An 18793-nucleotide genomic window follows, 5' to 3' on the forward strand; every position below is an offset into this window, starting at 1 on the left:
AGACTTAGTTGCTCATGCATTATAAAAACTAAATTCACTCTTTCATCTCTGGACTTCTACAAACAGTCTGGGTTTCATGGGTCTGTAACCTTGGAGAATCCATCTGAAGTGGCATTTTAAAATGCTTTACTATGCTAATTGAGAGGTGTATTGTCTTTTACAGCTGTAGTTCATGAATGAAATACATCTGTGACATGGCTAGGCAATTGATGAAATGGTCACACACTTGCATTTGCATATTCTCAGCTTGTATTTGTTAAATAACTTAGTAATTTACATCTGCACTAAGTCTGTAAACATGTCATTGCAGCTACAATGGATATCAATATAGTAGATTGTGCAGTGATTGACTAATTGTTTTGACCAGTATATATAATCAAATTGTTTCCTTACCAGTTTATTTCAGCAGTAGTTAAGATGAAGTTAAGAATATATTTTTATAGTCACGTTTCAAATTTTTACTCTTAATTAATATTCTGTTAACCAAGGCATTGACCCACTTTTTAAAATAGCACAACAATAATACTTATCATTATACTATAATTGAGATATAAATTTAAAATTTTAATTGTAGAAAAGATTAAAGTGCATGACATATTTCTTCTATAGAAACTATCAGACTTAACAGCAAATTGAAAACAGCTTTATTCTAAATTTGGTGCTGTTAGTTGAAATGCTTGCTTTCAGTTATGAATTCAAGACATTCTATGCTGAATGCATACTAATTCAGGAGTAAAATCAAGTTTAATAAACTGGGTTTATTAAAACCCAAATAAACAGTTATCTAACAGAAGTATCCTTTTTATAGTGCTATCTTCCACCAAGTCATATTTTTGTAGCAAAAAAAAGCCCTCCAAAAATCTTACACTAAAAAAGTAATACATGTTGGAATTAGCAAAAGTACAACATAAATTTTTGTTTTAAAGCACTTGATTATTAATGAGATGCACACAATCTTAGCAGAACAGTTATCATAGTCACAGGAGGGAAGAAAATATGCATTAAATATTGTATATATAAAATTATACATAAACACTTGTTAAAAATATACAATAACCCATAAAAGTAAACATTTTTAATAACAGCAGTTTTGGATAATTTTATATTTACGATATTCTGACCTGCATCATGCCATTTTCAGGATATACTTTTTGTTTTTTTTAACAATAATTCCAACAGCTACATTGAAATCAATTGTCACTTTTTATATTTAATCATTTATTAACTATTTATATCAATTAATTTGATACGTAGTGCAAAATGAAGTAATTTTTCACACTTTATTCAAAATATATAATGTAATAACAACAAACAATAGGTTTGGATAAATTCTCTGAAATTCTTCATTAATTATTTCTAAATCAGATACATTCTTTCATAATGATAAAAGACTGATATTTTCAACATAAGTTTCCAATTTGTAATGAATATAGCAAACATTTCTGTGAAATTATTAGTCTTTTCTTGCATTTACACTATCTGCCTATAATACATATCAGTTCCTTTTATTAAAAATGTTTAGTTATCTGTTTAAAATCAGTTTTACAATATGAATTATTGTATTCTACTGTATAAGAGTTCACTCTAAGCAAAATAGACAACAAAATTACCTCAATGGATCAAGTTTTCTGCATTACAACACAAATAGGTGAAGGCCATGCTTTGTTGAGCAAGATGGTGTCATGAATTAAATATCAATAATTTATTATGTCATGCATCTTTGCTACATTAATTCAATGTATTGCTTCAAATGAATCAATGGAATTAATTTCATCACATAAAGAATGTGTTAATTAATACAAGCCTTTACCAGCTATGATATAATGTTGAAAATTTGATCTGAAAGAACAGTTTTATTGTTGCTAGCTGTTTCTGTGTGCAGAAGTTTTGTATATCGACAGAGTTATACATTTGGATGTTATTAACAATGTATTTAGCAAAATTTTATTAGTAGCATCCACTTGGCAAAATTTGTAAATTTTATTTGTAGTTTCAAGCAAAAACAAATGGACTCTTAAAATTAAAATATCCATTAATTTAAGTTCACATAAAAAAGTTAGTCTCTCTCTGTTATTATTTAAAGAAAATTAAAAACTGGAAACAGGCTATCATTTGGAATTAAGAGTTATTTTTATAACCAAATTATTATAAATTAATTTATAATAATTTTATATAGTTTAATTTTTTATACTTTCTGTAATAAGGTTTGTGATGTTCCTCTGACCAATTATTTAGATTAATGTGTGGCATTGCATTGCACTTTTTTTTTTTTTTTTTTTAATTCAGAAAAAAAGAAAAAACAGCTACCAGACAGTATTATGTGAAGTTTTATTCATGTAAAAGTGATGACAACCAGCAACACCAAATGCACAGAACACAAAAAAAGACAGGACCAACTCAAAGAATCATTATTTACAGATATATCTACACTTCCCACAACATATAGAGTAGTAACCACACAACCAAGCTGTGAAAGAAGTCAGAAACTGCAGATGGCTACAGAAACAAATGAAGTAAAATAGCATCAGTCACAAAAACAATTCATTTCTTGTGCTGGCTTAAGTATATAATCCTGAAACTTTCATAACTGTAAAATTTAGCTATTGGCAAGACTCAATGAGCAATTTATTTATTTATTTTTTTTTAACTTTTTTTTTGTTTTTTTCTTCTTAAACTTTGGTTTGGGCTAAACATACCAGAGAGTTCATACCAGTACACGGTAGACTTTACCAACATGTGAAATATGAGCTGTTTGAAAAGAAGATCATATATATTAATAATTATTCTTGTGAAAACCACACTACAAAGTGTTTTGTCTGAACAGTCATATCTGAACCCGTATCAAATTTCATCTCGCAGAGGGAATTCATTGTATGAAAGCTTGAAGTACTGGTATGACCTCTAGTATTATTTCTACTAGTTTTGTTTAAAGCATCAGGGGACTTGCAACAAGTAGACATGTCCTATAGCTGCCATAGTATGTTTTCAAATTTTTGTGTCGGTACACACAATTCAGGCACCTCTTTCTCTCTCACGCTTTTTCTCTCTCATTCCAAGTCTATAATTTACTGCCCTACACTCAGTATTTACACCAAGAAAGTATATATATATATATATATGTATATATATATATATATATATTTGTGTATATGTATATATATATTTACATAAATTAATTCCCCCATCTAAGAAGATGGTTTGGTCTAGGATACTTGATCAGACCTCTCCGATCTGGATGTTCACTAGTTCACTCTCATTACTGAGAAGCAAAAAATGGAAGTTGTGTGATGAGCACTTGTAAGGATTTCTGGGCATAGAGGAGAAGGCATTTGGTGTTCTCCCTCAATCCCATTGTCTTTGGCACAGTTTGTACTGACACAAAATTCTACTGGAGGCAACTGTTGGTTATATCTAGCTTCCACTGCCACTGATTAAGACTCAATCAGCACCAGGATCAAGAGAGAGCTACTGTAAATCAGGTACATTGAATGGCAGTCTCAGGCATACATGTCTAAGGGGGGGAAGATGCAGTATCCATAAAGATTCCTGCCATTAAAGCATGTACCACAAGTTTTTACATCATTTAACTTTCAGAATAAACTAACATTTGAGCTCCTCCTCAAAAAAAAGTAGAGTCACTTCACTGTGATACATGCCGCTGATATATTCACTAGCCTCTGCATGCAAATACTGTTTTATATAGTTGGATGCATGAAAACAAAACTACAGATACTGATAAATACATAACCATTTCTACTTGTGTAGAGAATGATAAACTGCAGAAACAGGAGAAACAGAATTTATGATATGAAGTTCAGCTGATCTTGCTGACAATGGAATGTTACTTCAGTACAAGTACCTTGAGGCAAATAAAATTATAATTATTTTCTCATCTCATATTGTTCTTTTCCTACTAGCTTGACTTTTAAGAAGTTCATGAGTAAACAGGAAGAGATATGGCTGAACAAATGCAATGATGAAATGTAACTCCTCTTTACAACAGGAGTGGATGCCAGATGGCACTTCACTAGCACATGCTTGTTGATAAAGACTAGGTTCTGGTTTCTATATTTGATAAGCAGCATGTGCAGTAAGTAAGGAACAGTTTAAAAGGTGAAATTGATTGTAGCTGCTTATGATTCTAAAATTCATTGCCTTCCACTTTAATGCACTATATGAAGTGGAAGGGAAAGCAGTTTAAAGCACCCAGGGTTATTTTTATTTGCAGTGCTGTGAACAGTCACCCTTGGATAAAATAGGAAATCTTTAAAATCCTCTCCACCTTTGAATGACAGATGGAACCAGATGCTGGCAGCACGGGGTGTCAGCAGTCAGACTGCTTGCTGGACATTGTTGCAGTGGTAGAATGTTCTTTCTTGGGGCCTGCAGGAGGAATCACATAAAGCGGAGCTCCATATTCATCATATACAAAATATTGCTTCCCTTCTGATTCTTTACTTCTGCTAGAACTTGGGAGTGTTGCTGCTTTATCATAAGAATTCTCACGTGGTTTCCACACTGGTGAACCTGCTTCTACCGTTGGAGGTTGATAACTTGTAGGTGGATTACTTGACTGTATCAGTTTGGCTGAAGAACTACCCGTGCTGGAATTGGACAATGTTGATGTTGTGCTTAAACTTAAGGCTTTTGGTGTACCAAGAGTTGCTTTACCACTACTACTGCTTCCGTGAGATTTGTCAGATTTTTCTGATTTATCTGATTTGTCCGATTTGTCAGATTTGTCAGAGCGGTCTGACTTGTCAGATTTCTCTGAATCCAGTGGCATGGGAGACTGACCCCTCAAATCTCTTAGCTCTTTTGATGAACTAGTGATGTCGTCCATTCCATCAGCCACGGTCTTGCTACGCGTGCGGAAATTCTGGTCAACATTATCATATGTTTCAACAGAATATTCTCCATCAAACTGTCCAGCTGAGTGGCGTTGGGGTGTTTTTGACTTCTTTTTAGCACTGAGTGTCCTAGTTACCCCTAACACATCTGATTTTTTTGACTGTTGTTGCTGTGTCATTTTTTCTTTCACTCCCTGTCTGTTTGCAGGCACTGTCATATTGCGTACACTTTCCCTGATGATTTGACGGACTGTGCGTAGAAAGGAATTTCTGAGTTCACTTGTGCTAAAAAAAAAAAAAAAAAAGGAAAAAATTTAGCATTGCAAGGTGAACAAATTTACATATATCAATAACTTTAAAATTTAAATAATACACTAATAAACTTTATATTGTTGCTTCAGTCGCATGCCATGTAAAATACAGTAGACTCTCGATTTTCCGGGATGGATGGCAAAAAGAAATTCCCGGTTAATCCAAAAATACAGTAAGACCCCAACATAAGTAAGAGATATGTTTCAGGACTTCTTAAGTAAGTCGAATTTTACGTAACTCTGGAATGACATAAAATATTTCTGCTATATTCCTAATCTGCTATATTCCTAAAATTTATAAATACAGTAAGACCCCAACATAAGTAAGAGATATGTTTCAGGACTTCTTAAGTAAGTCGAATTTTACGTAACTCTGGAATGACATAAAATATTTCTGCTATATTCCTAATATGCCAAAATTACAAAAACCACATAATGTGCTCAGAAGAATGAAGAAAAATAGTTATATATTTTTAATTAGTTCAATTAAAAACTTTATCTGGGGATAGCAGTGAAGTAGCCGGGGTGGCACATAAGAAAAGAAAACATAAAAGGAAGTAAAAACGCATGTTACTGTACTGTAAAAACTGACATGTATTTTGTAGCCTTGGTTATTATAGTTGACCTTCACTGGTGCTGATTGCTTCACTGCTTCTCGTATTCTGCCTTTCTCGTTTATTGTGTTCACCGTTGCCACTGACAAATCTGAATTCTGCGCAATACTTGTTAATGTTTGACCGTTTTCATACATTCTTATTAGTTTAATTTTCTGATCCAAATTGATCGCTTTCCTTTTGTTGGTAGATGTACTAGTACTGCTGTCACTTATTTTCTTAGTCAGCACCATGATAACGATCAAAATTAAATTTTCAGAAAAGAACTTCACAAGGTTATCACCTTACACGAGCTCACATTTTACTAAAGCACAAATTATGGAGGTCACTGCCAAAAAACAATTTGCCCTTTCTGTGTTATTGGGCTTGTCTGTAGTGTAACCAATTATAAACGGGTAGTAAACTTGATCTTTTTGCATTTGCTATAGTACAGCTAGCCGGAATTCTGTGGGCTTGTTATTATTTCACCATAATGTTATTATGGTGAAACGTGTGTCCCCTTCACTGAAATCTTCAGCCACATAAGTCCGAATCTACATAAGTTGGGACTTACTGTATCGAAAAATGTTCAGCAACCTACGTAAAATGTATGGCGATAGATAAAAAATGAAAAAACTTACCGCGCACTACTCGTGTGTCCAATACACACTACTCGCGTATTGGACGCATTTATGTTTTATGTCAAAATTGTGAATAATTTCAAGTTTTTGTTTAATTGAAAGCACAACTCTTGGTTTGCCTGTCATTTTTGCAATTTCTAAACAAAAAAAAAAGAAAAAAAGTTACTATAAAAAAAAAAAATTCTGACATAAATAAAGAAACAAAATTTGTGTTTTTGCGGTGCAACGGAATACAACAATCGACGCGACGCACTAAAAAAACAAACTAAACAGTTTGTCGTTTTTTTTTTGTTTTTTTTTGAGTGGCGTGTGTGAGGACAGCGGGGATTGCAAGATAATAGGTACACTAATCTCCTAATGACGACTTATAATGCCGCTTCTTGTCACTTATTTACAGCTTGCAAAATATTTATTTATACCTATTCTAGTTATTACTTGAATTTTATGGTTTATTTTATTTATTTTTTTCTCTGAGTCTTGAAGTGTCCCGGTTAATCCAATCCCAGTAAATCGAGAGTCTGCTGTATATTTATTTTTACATTTTGCTGCATTCAGTTTTCAATCATGGGGATCATGCTACTCCTGCAGAAGACCAAAGCCTAGTGCTCTGTGTTAAGGTAGAGGCTTAGAGACAAATACCTATCCACAGTTCAGCCTCAGTTGTTGATATATTTTTAAATTGTATAGCATCACCTAAAAGGTGAATCCACTATACATTTCAAATTCTGAGATGCTTCCAGGACATCTTTCTAAACTTACTGGCTTATCATCAGATGATGTGGTCTCTATTAGCAGGGCCGTATTATCTGATAAACAAAATATGGTCATTGTGCCTATGGCCTACAGAAAGTAATGGACCTATGCAAAAAAATTTTGACCATACTTTTTGCTTTTGTATGATAAAAACTCTAACAAAGATCTTGAATAAATGTATGTACAGAAGGGATAGGCATAGTGGCTCAGTTGTCACGTCACTGTCAATCTTATTTTTTCACTAAAAGAAATTAACACATGACAATCTCATTTCCAATAAAATGGTGTAAGGAGACACGGGTATTGTTCTCCCATGGTTGTTAGGGACAGTTTTATTTATTGTCAGCCTTAATTCTGAAAATTAATTCTCCTTTACAATTCATTCACACATGGTTTCCACACTGGTGAACTTGCTCCTACTGTTGGACTTTTTTATTCTTTACCACTTTGAGGGGAACCACCCAACTGATATGTTATTCTGGGATTACTGCTACCTATTTGCCAACATCCCACTACCTTGCATTTATCAATCTTAAATCTCAATTGCCAATTCTCAGCCCATCTGTCCAATTTTTTGAGGTCTTGCCACTTGTTGATAGAAATCAAGGCCACAGTAGTAGCCTTGATTTCTATCAACAACTCTGCCAATTTTTGTATCATCTGCAAAGTTAGACAAGAATGAATGAATATTTCAGATTTATTAACAATATTCATGAATATTGTTAATAAATCTGAAAACAGTAAGGGGCCCAACACTGAACTGTTAGGGTCTCCACTAATAACAAAATGGCAAGCTACATCCTTACTCTGTTTTTGTCGGATGGGGTCAAATGGACTCTCGCACAACTAACAGTGATTTGTGCTTCATCTATGTGTCCATAAAGCTGAAATTCCTAATACCTGTTGTTGAAAATGATTTATTGGAATTGGTCATAGAAAATTCTAAAAATATATATCAAAATTCATAATTAAGTTAAATCTAATTATATATGTACATGTTATTGACAGGTATCATGAACAGATGTTGATAATAATTTCTCTTTACAGCCATATCCTCCAATCAAAAGCACTCTCTGGGTTTGTGACATTGATGCATCATCTAGGTGGTAGATGACTCTCATCAATCGGTGCAATACCACCACTTTGCTTATTGAAGGCTTGAAGTGGTGGAACCCATGTTTAGTCTCCATAGCTAAGTTCCGGTCAACTCTTCCCCATCTCTTTCACATCATGCAGTATGATTGATGACTTTTGAGATTATGATGAACATCATGGCGAGATCCAATCTTCCTTACATTTTGAGGGTACAGCTCTAAAATGATGTTCCCAGGCCGGCCACTAGTTAGTACACTGGACCGAACCTATTGGTAACTCTTTAGGAGGCTGCCGGATCAGCTAGTGTATAATTTTGCTACCTCTACTCTGCCAGATAGTGACTGGAGGGAGTTCAAGTAGTGTGCATTGTAAAGGCCACGATATGTCAAGGATCTGGGTATATTCTAAACACAATATGCCATATCCAAAAATTTCATTACTTCATACAGCATGTCCCTCCCACTTTTTCTTCCTATTGAATACATCATGAATTGTCAAACTAATAGAGCAAGCTTATCTGCAAAAAGATCTAAACCTCCAAACACTTCCTAGTTCATATCACAAATATATGTGGTCTCAATTGTAATCTCAACGATGTCCATTTCCACTTACAGTCTGCCAAACCCCATGTCCTTTTTCTGACTGAATCTCAGTTATCAGTTGATTCAACTACTGCTCATCTCAGATGTCCAAACTATTCGCTGTATGATTCCTTTCGCCTCAAAGGTGGTACTTGTGCATATGTCCGTTCTGATATTCCCTGTCAGAGACTTGGTAATTTGGAATCTCCTCTGGCTTAAAATCTCTACCTCATTGTGTCAAATTCATTTGTTGTCTTTACCGTTCTCCAAACTGGAGCTCTTCGACTTCCTCTCTTTGCAACCTGATTTTCTCCAGTCCAACTTTCCTAACAGTGAGGTAATTTTCCTTGGTGATTTTAATGTTCGCAACTCCAGCTGGCTTCCGTTTTCTAGTCACACCTACCTACCTAGCTGATCGAGATGCTGAAGCTTTTTGCAATTACAAATGACCTTGCACAGATTGTTCATTTACCTACAAGAATACTGGACAATCCTAACCATACAGCCAAAACCCTTGATCTTTTTCTCACAAACACCCTTCTAAGTACACGGTCGAAGTGAGAGTTCCTTTAGACACCTCAGATCACAACTTGGTGATTGTCACTTCTCCAATGGAGCCTTTATCTCAAGGCTATTCCCAACCTCGTATTGTTTGGCATTGCATTACCTGATAAAGCCTGTAGTATACTCAAAAAGTCTGTATACACCATACAACATTGGTAATTGTAGGTTTTAATATGGCCCAAGGCTAATTCAATAGTATACAACTCTGCTGAGTATATGCTGCATTCATCAGGTATCTTCTCAGATATAATGTTATTTGGAAGGATGGTGGCAGACTCAACAGATAACTCTGACTTCGAGCCATCAGTGAACACAGGCAAGAAGTCAGAGTATCTGGCTCGGTGGGCAGCACAGAGTTGTTGGTAGACAGTGTCAAGTGGTACTATTTCCACACTTAATAGAGAAATTGCATGGTGGTGTTTGAGCATGCCAGGGTGGAATTGGTTGCCTAGTTGATAGGGCAACATTGTCTATGGTTATGTTAAGCTCTCTGAGTAGTTCTTGGACATGAATACCAAGAGACAGTTGGCAGTCTCATAGGTGTTATAAAGATTTTTCCATTGTGGTTCAAAAACCAGGGTATGTCTGCCAGGGGCAAAAGTTGATGACGTTGTAGAGCGGATATCATCTTTTAAGGGCACAAAAGGTGATATAGTTGTACACGTTGGCACTAATGACATTAAGAGTAGGAGACCGGCGGAATTACTTGACAAGTACAGGTCACTGATGAAAAAAAGCCGTGAATTAGGGTTGAAATTGAAAGTGTCTGCAATTCTGCCCAGACACGATAGGAGGGAGTATATGATGAGAGCCCTGTCAATCAATTCGGCCCTGGAAAGATTGTGCAGGGCTCAAGGGGTAGAATTTTTTTCAGCCTGGTCTGTACTTGTTAACAGGAGAGACTGCTTCTACAGGGATGGGATACACTTAAATAGAAAGGGTGCAAGAATGTTTGCTGATGCTATCGAGGCAATGTTAGGTGGGTCGGAAAACTGCTAGATTGGGGGGATACAAGGACTAATAGATTAACAGTAGCCACTGGCAGAGGTGAAAGTGATTCTTGCACTGCTTCTATTGGAATGAGCCGCAGCCTGGAAAATAAGATGCAGGATATTTCAGAGACTGCTGGGAATCATTGGGGTACAAGTAAACACATGGGTTGTGTTAGGGTAGCTAAGAAAAAGAACAGGTGCATGTATACTTGTGTGTACACCAATGCTAGGAGTTTAGTAAATAAATTTGATGAATTTGAGGTATTGCTCAAAACATCAAAGGCAGATATTGTGGGGATTTCAGAGACGTGGTGTCACACAGATATAAGAAATGCAGAACTGGAATTTGGGGAGTACAATGTCTACAGAAAGGATAGACAGGATAGGAAAGGAGGAGGGGTTATGCTATTAGTTAAAAAACACATAAAATCCAAGGAAGTGAAGCCAGTCGACATCGCTGGACAGTGCAGTGTCGAGTCAGTTTGGTGTGACATAAGCATTGGGAGATCAAAATTGAGAGTAGGAGTGTGCTATAGGCCTAATGACTCTGATGAGTATAATAAGAAACTGTTCGGAGAAATAGAGTGGGCCAGTAAATCAGAGAGTCTTATAATGGGGGATTTTAATTTCCCAGATATTGACTGGAATTTGGGGGCTGGTCACTCACACAGTAGCAAGGCTTTTGTGGATTTATTGGATGATTGTTTTCTACATCAGCATGTTCGGGAGGCAACTAGAGGGAGTAATACTCTTGATTTGATTATCAGTAGTGATTCTTCATGCATTAAGAATCTGCAGATAAATGAACCACTTGGTGGCAGTGATCACAGTGTGCTGAAGTGGGAGTTACTCAAAGAGGTAACTACCATTAGGGGTAAAGGGAAGGGGTATTGCTTTCGTAAAGGCGACTACAATGGACTGAGACAGTATTTAAATTCTATACAGTGGGATCAACTGATGATATTGCCAACAGCAAATTCAAAATGGGAAGCATTCAAAGAACTTATCGTGGAAGCTACTAGGCTTTACATACCAACTAAGAAATATTGTTCAAGGTTTAGGCCTAAATGGTTGTCAGATGAACTAATGAGGCATATGGCAGAGAAGAAAAATGCATGGGATACATACAAATTAACACGTGACACGGACGCCTATGATAGATACAAGTTGATCTGTAACCAAGTTACAAAGGAGGTTAGGCAGGCGAAGGCAGATTACGAGAGATCCTTGGCAAGGGATGCGAAGAAAAACAGCAAAGAGTTCTTTACTTATGTAAACTCTAGAAGGAAGGGGATGAATCAGATTGGTCCACTTGAGATCGATGGGTCAACTGTTGATGACCCTGCTCGGGTAGCTAACAAACTAAATGAATATTTTGCATCGACATTCACACATGAGGAGTTATTCAGCGAGGGGAATGCCAGAGGTGTATTCAACTCTAGCAGTAAGCTAGAGAATCTTGTAATAACTGAGAGCAAAGTGGAGGAGAAATTGTTGAAGATAAACACAAGAAAGGCACCTGGGGTGGATGGGATCTATCCAGTTATATTAAAGGAGGCAGCAAAGGAGGTAAGCAAACCCTTAGCCATAATTATGAGAGCTTCCTTGGACTCAGGGGAGGTACCCATTGACTGGAGATGTGCAAATGTGACCCCAATTCACAAAGGGGGATCAAAGGCTGACACAAGTAATTATAGACCTGTGAGTTTAACTTCTGTTCCCGGAAAATTAATGGAGGCACTGGTGAAAGAAGCACTGCAGGATCATCTAGACAAGACTTCAGTTATAGCTAGGACACAGCATGGTTTTGTTAAGGGGAAGTCTTGCCTGACCAATTTGATTGGATACTATGATGCAGTCACAAAAGAACTGGATGCAGGGAATAACTTTGATATTATATACTTGGATCTTAGAAAGGCTTTTGATACTGTTGCACATGGAAGACTGCTGCACAAATTGGAGCAGTGTGGCATTGGAGGCAAGTTGCTGCTATGGATAAAGGGGTGGTTGAGGGGGAGAAGACAGAGAGTGGTAATCAATGGACACTGCTCATCGTGGACTAATGTTATTAGTGGAGTCCCTCAGGGTTCAGTATTGGCGCCTTTATTGTTTTCTGTATTTATAAATGATATTGATGATGGTATATCAGGCTTAATGTCCAAGTTTGCAGACGATACGAAGGTTGGCAGGGTTGTCAAGGACACTACTGACACTATGCTGCTGCAACAGGATTTGGAAAGGTTGAGCAGATGGGCTTCGAGGTGGCAAATGAAGTTTAACATTGACAAATGTAAAGTACTACATATGGGAAACAGCAACCCCAGAGCAACGTATCAACTCTGTGGTACTACACTGACAGTGGTAGAGAATGAAAGGGACCTGGGGGTGGTGGTGCAGGCAGATATGAAGTTCTCTGAGCAGTGCAGACGAGCTGCAAGAGTAGCTCATGGTGTATTGTCAATGATATATAGGAATTTTTCTAGCAGGGATAAGGAGGTGATTATTCCCTTGTATAAGGCAATGGTCAGGCCACACCTAGAGTACTGTATACAGGCCTGGAGGCCTCATTTCAGGAAGGATGTAGAGCTGCTGGAACGAGTACAGAGAAGGGCAACTAGATTGGTGAATGGGACAAAGGGGTTCTCTTACGAAGAAAGGCTTAAGTTTTGCAAATTACAGTGTCTGGAAACTAGGCACCAGCGGGGTGATCTGATAGAGGTGTACAAAGCCTTGAATGGTTTGAGCATGCTCAATGCTGATGGGATTCTTCCTCTAGCTCAGAAAAATCACCTGAGAGGGCATAAATTCAAATTGAGGAAAGACAGATGTAGGATAGATGTGCGGAAATTTGCCTTTAGCCAGCGGGTGGTTGGTGGGTGGAACAGACTTCCATCCCTTGTCGTGGAAGTTGGTAGCCTGAATAAGTTTAAGGCTCAGCTGGACAGGTATTTCGAACGAACAGAGGGGTGAAGTGGAAGTGGTTATTTTTATTTATTTATGTTACTTTTTTTTTTTTTTTTTTTTTTTTTGGCTGATGCTGCATAAGCTTGCTTTCTTGCATCAAATGCCTCTACTAATGCTAATGCTAATGCTAAAACTTATTAATAATAATAATAAAACGGATGTCCACTTGGGATGGTCTGGTTGGATTTTAGTTTGAAAGCGTACTGTAGAGACAACTGTTTCCTGCGAAGTGATAATGATGGCTCATATGCTTTGACATAGAGACTTTGGACTGGATATGTTTGAAATGCTCCAGTGGCAATACAAAGTGCCCGATGGTGGATGGGGTTCAACCATCAGAGTACATTGAGTATAGCAGATGCATATACCTGGGACCCGTAATCTAACTAAGATCGCACGAGTGCACGATAGAGGTGCAATATAGTGAATCGGTCAGCACCCCAAGAGTTAGATGAGACTGCACATAGGATATTCAAGCATTTCATGTACTTTGTATGTAGTTGATAGATGTGCTGTAGAAAGCTCAACTTTCTTTCAAATATGAGCCCCAAAAATTTTGTCTCAGGGACTAATGGAATAGCATTTTTCCCTTGTCTTTGTTCAGGATGAAGATTGCACTTATGGCAAAGTGTACACAAAGCGTCTTTTACAGGGAGAAGCCGAAGCCATTATTCACTGCCCATGAGCTCAAGTGGTCAATGGCACGTTGCAGTTGTCCCTCCATTACCCTCATGTTCCAGGATTGAGAGAATATGCTAAAATCATCAACACAGAGAGTACAATTTACAATTGGAGGAAATTGTTCCATGGTGAAATTCTCTTTGATGGCAAAAAGTGTAACACTTAAAACTGATTCTCGAGGTACTCCCTCTTCTTGGTTAAAAGGATGAGAGAAAGTACGTGCTACATGAACTTGGAAGGAACAATGGGATAAAAAGGTTTTTGATAAAAGCTGGGAGATGACCTCTAACGCTGATGTTATAAAAGTGTTTTAAAATTCCAAATCTCCAAGTTGTGTTATATGCTTTTTCCATATCAAAGATGAATTTGAAGTGCTTGTCAAGACATCAAAAGTGGATATTGTTGGGCTGTGCAGAATTGGAATTTGGGGAGTACAATGTGCACAGAAAGTATACACAGTAAAGGAGGAGGGGTTATGTTGTTTGTTAATAAAAAAATCTAAGGAAACACATCCAGTTGACATGGGTAGACAGTGCAGTGAGTTGGTTTATAGTGTGACATAAGCAATGGAAAAGCAAAAATGAGAGTAGGAGTGTGTTGTATAGGCCTAAAGATTTTGATGAGTACAATGAATACCTGTACAGACAAATAGAGTGGGCCAGTAAATCAGAATGTCTTAAAATGGGGGGTTTCTACTTCCTAGGTATTCACTGGAACTTGGGGATTGGTTACTCGCACACTAGCAAGGCTTTTGTGGATTTATTGGATAATTGTTTTCTACAGCAGCGTATTTGAGAGGCAACCAGCAGAAGTTGGTTGATCTGATTGATACTCTTGATCTGATTAGCAGCAGTGATTATTCATGCATTAAGAATTTGCAGATAAAGGAATCACTAGGTGGTTCCTTTATCTGCAATTTCCTAGGATTTACTTAAAGAAGTAACTACCATCAGGTGTGAAGGGAAGGGTTTTTGCTATTGTAAAGGTGACTATGGTGGTCTCAGATAGTTTTGAAATTCTATACAGTGGGACCTGATGATGCTACCAACAACAAATTCTAAATGGAAAGCATTCAAGGAAGTAATCTTGAAGGCTACTATGCTGATGGAACTGATATTCGGGTGACACTCAAGTCAAGTGGACCCAATTTCAGTGAAGTCCAAACCCTCTGCTTGCATCTTCACGATGGTGGGACTGTTAGTAATCCTGGATATAACCTCCATGCACAAGTACATGGTGGGTGACCACCCAGGTGCGAACCAACGTAAGCAGGGGTTGAGGTGTGGTGCCCAAACCACATGGAGGAATGCCGCCCCCTCTATGTTACCAGGCAGTACTAGGTGGTAGATGACTCTCATCAACCGGCGCAATATACCACCACTTTGCTTATTAGAGGCTTGAAGTGATGGAACCCATGTTTAGTCTCTAGAGCTAAGTTCCGGTCAATCCTTCCCTATCTCTTCCATCATGCAGTATGATTGATGACTTTTGAGGTTAGGATGAACATCGTGGCTAGATCCAATATTCCTTACATTTCGAGGGTACAGCTGTAAAACGTGTTCGCAGGCCGGCCGCTAGTTAGTACACCGGACCGAACCTATTGGTAACTCTCTAGGAGGCTTCCCGATCAGCTAGTGTATAATCTTGCTACCTCTACTCTGCCAGATAATGACTGGAGGGAGTCCGAGTAGTGTGTATGCATGGGGCATTGTCGAGGCCACATTACGTCAAGGATCTGGGTATATTCTTACCATGTGTGTATGCCATATCCAAAAATTTCATTACTTCATACAGCATGTCCCAACCACTTTTTCTTATTATTGAATACACCATGAATTGTCAAACTAATAGAGCAAGCTTATCTGCGAAAAGATCTAAACCTCCCAATCACTTCCTAATTCATTTCACAAATATACGTGGTTTCAATTCTAATCTCAACGATGTCCATTTCCACTTGCAGTCTGCCAAACCCCATGTACTTTTTCTGACAGAATCTCAGTTATTGGTTGATTCAACTACTGCTCATCTCAGATGCCCAAATTATTCGCTGTATGATTCCTTTCACCTCAAAGGTGGTACTTGTGCATATGTCTGTTCTGATATTCCCTGTCAGAGACTTGGCAATTTGGAATCTCCTCTCTTTGATCTTCTCTGGCTTAAAATCTCTATACCTCATTGTGTCACATTCATCTGTTATCTCTACCGTTCTCCCAACTCCACTTATCATTTGGAGCTCTTTGACTTCCTCTCTTTGCAACTTGACTTTCTCCAGTCCAACTTTCCTAACAGTGAGGTCATTTTCCTTGGTGATTTTAATGTTCACAACTCCAGCTGGCTTCCGTTTTCTAGTTACACTGATCCAGCCGGTCGAGATTCTGAGGCTTTTGCAATTACTAATGACCTTCCAAAGATTGTTCATTTACCTACAAGAAAACTGGACAATCGTAATCATACAGCCAACATGCTTGATCTTTTCTCACAAACAAGCCTTCTAAGTACACGGTCGAAGTGTGAAGTCTTTAGGCACTTCAGATCACAACTTGGTGATTGTCTCTTCTCCAATGGAGCCTTTATCTCATGGCTATTCCCAACCTCATGTTGTTTGGCATTACAAGAATGCAAAGTGGGATGACCTGCGAGATTTCTTTTCCTTGGTCAGATTACAGTTTCAAAACTTCTGATGTCAACGTTTGCTCAGATCGTGTCAGTGAAATTATTCTTGCAGGAATGGAATCCTTTATCCCACGCTCCACTTTAAAATCTCATCCTTTATCTAAACCTTGGTTTTCCAATAAATGTGCTAAGGCTGTTCAAGAGAAGAATGTTGCATATCGTGATTGGCTTGTTTCTAATTCTTCAGTTTCATTTTCTGCCTACACCAAAGCTCGCAACAATTTTAAAGCAGTTATTAAGTGGTCCAAACTAGAGTTTGAACAGGCTAAGAGTAGAAAACTTGCTTCTTGCCCTAATGGTAGCCAAGCATTCTGGTCTCTTGCCAAAGCTATTGGCCGCAACTTTTGCCCATCTTTGCTCTCACCTCTGTCCAAACCAAATGGTTCTGTTGTCACTTCAGCCAAGGATAAAGCTGACATGCTAGAATCCCATTTTTCTTCCAACTCATATATTAATGATCTTGGTAAAACACCTCCCACCATTCCCAACACGCTCCATTTAATGTCTCCTGTGGTCTGCCGTCAAAAGGATTTCAGATGGATTTTGACGAATCTTGATGCTAAGAAAGCTCCAGGTCCCGATGGTATTTCTCCACTTGTTCTCAAAACCTGTGCTCCTGAACCTACTCCTATTCTTTGCCGCCTTTTTTCACTTTCTTATTCCAAAGGTATTTTTCCTTCTGCTTGGAAATTTGCTCATATCCAGCCAGTTCCTAAAATGAGTGACAAGTCCCTCCCATCCAATTATTGTCCCATTGCAATTACTTCTACTCTTTCTAAAGTAATGAAGAAATCAATTAACTGCCAACCCTTAAACTACCTAGAAACCTTCCGTCTTATCAATGATTGCCAGTATGGATTCCATCAGTGTCGATCCACTGGTGATATTCTGGCTTATGTTACCCATTTTGGACTAATTCAATGGAAAGGTTCGGTGAAACACAAGTAGTTGCTCTTGACATCTCAAAGGTTTTCGATCGTGTTTGGCATAAAGGTCTTCTAAACAAGCTTCCATCTTATGGTTTGCCAACTGTTTTTAGTAATTGGTTATCCAGTTTTCTCTCTGATCACTCACTGAGAGTGATGGTAGATGGCTCTCTGTCTTCTAACTTCTTGACTAATGCCGGTGTCCTCCAAGGTTCAGTTCTTTCCCCCACTCTTTATCTCTTGTATATTAATGACCTTCTTCCGTTGACTGGAAATCCTATCCATAGTTTTGCTGATGATAGCACATTGCATTCTACTTTCCATTTTGAGAAAACTTGCCCTGCTCAATCAGCTTCAACTTCTCGAAAATCTGCTACCAGTTCCTTAAATGCTGATCATCAGGTAATTCTCCAGTGGGACAAAGACAACCTAGTTGATTTCAACCCTTCTAAAATTCAGTCTTGTCTTATATCTCGCAAAAAGGATTCTTCTGCTCCTATGCTTATCTTTAGTGACACTGATTTCTAGGCAAAATGATATATCTCTGTGGGCTTACCCTGACTTCTAATCTCTCTTGGCACAAGCACATTACAAATATTGCTTCCTCTGCATCTAAAATACTTGGTTTTCTCTTTCGCTGTCGGCGTTACTTTTCTTCCAAACAGCTGCTCACTCTGTATCAATCGCAAATCTGCCCTGCCATGGAATATTGTTCCCACATCTGGGGTGGTGCTCTCAGGCTTCTTGATTGCATTCAGAAGAGGGCAGTTAGGTTAATTAACGACTCATCTCTAACAGAGTCTCTGCACTCACTGTCTCATAGACATACTGTTTCTGCTGCATGCCTCCTCTTCTACAGATACTTCTATGGGCACTGTTCTTCTGAATTGACTTCTATAATTCCCGCTCTCTCTTTCAAAACAGTCCAACATGTGCTGCCACCAGCCACCATCCATTTGCTGTCCAATTTCAAACTTTTCATCTTCCTTTATTCATTCAACTGCCGTTTTCTGGAACAACCTTCCTTCATATGTATTTCCTGAAAATTACAGTCTACAGAAGTTTAAGTCCAATGTCAACAAATATCTTCTTTTGTTTTCTCAATTCAACCCAAGCATGGTACTAAGTACCATATGTTCTAATACCGCTTGTGTTTGGGCTTTACAATA

General features: G+C 37.8%; 1 protein-coding gene across 7 annotated transcripts in view; it reads right to left on the reverse strand.

Moving 5' to 3' along the window:
- Positions 1 to 2685: 2685 nt before the first annotated feature.
- LOC150091454 (protein still life, isoform SIF type 1-like) overlaps positions 2686 to 18793 on the reverse strand; it is a 1372582-nt gene continuing 1356474 nt past the window's right edge. For all 7 annotated transcript variants that reach the window (XM_090375616.1, XM_090375656.1, XM_090375640.1 and 4 more), the window contains one exon: positions 2686 to 5135. In XM_090375616.1, the coding sequence (XP_090231742.1) occupies positions 4325 to 5135 (811 nt within the window). In that variant the 3' untranslated portion in view covers positions 2686 to 4324. The remainder of the gene's footprint in view (positions 5136 to 18793) is intronic.

Source organism: Mastigoproctus giganteus, chromosome 1 (assembly GCF_048544385.1).
Source record: "Mastigoproctus giganteus isolate SK-2022 chromosome 1, ASM4854438v1, whole genome shotgun sequence".
NCBI lineage: Eukaryota > Metazoa > Arthropoda > Arachnida > Uropygi > Thelyphonidae > Mastigoproctus > Mastigoproctus giganteus.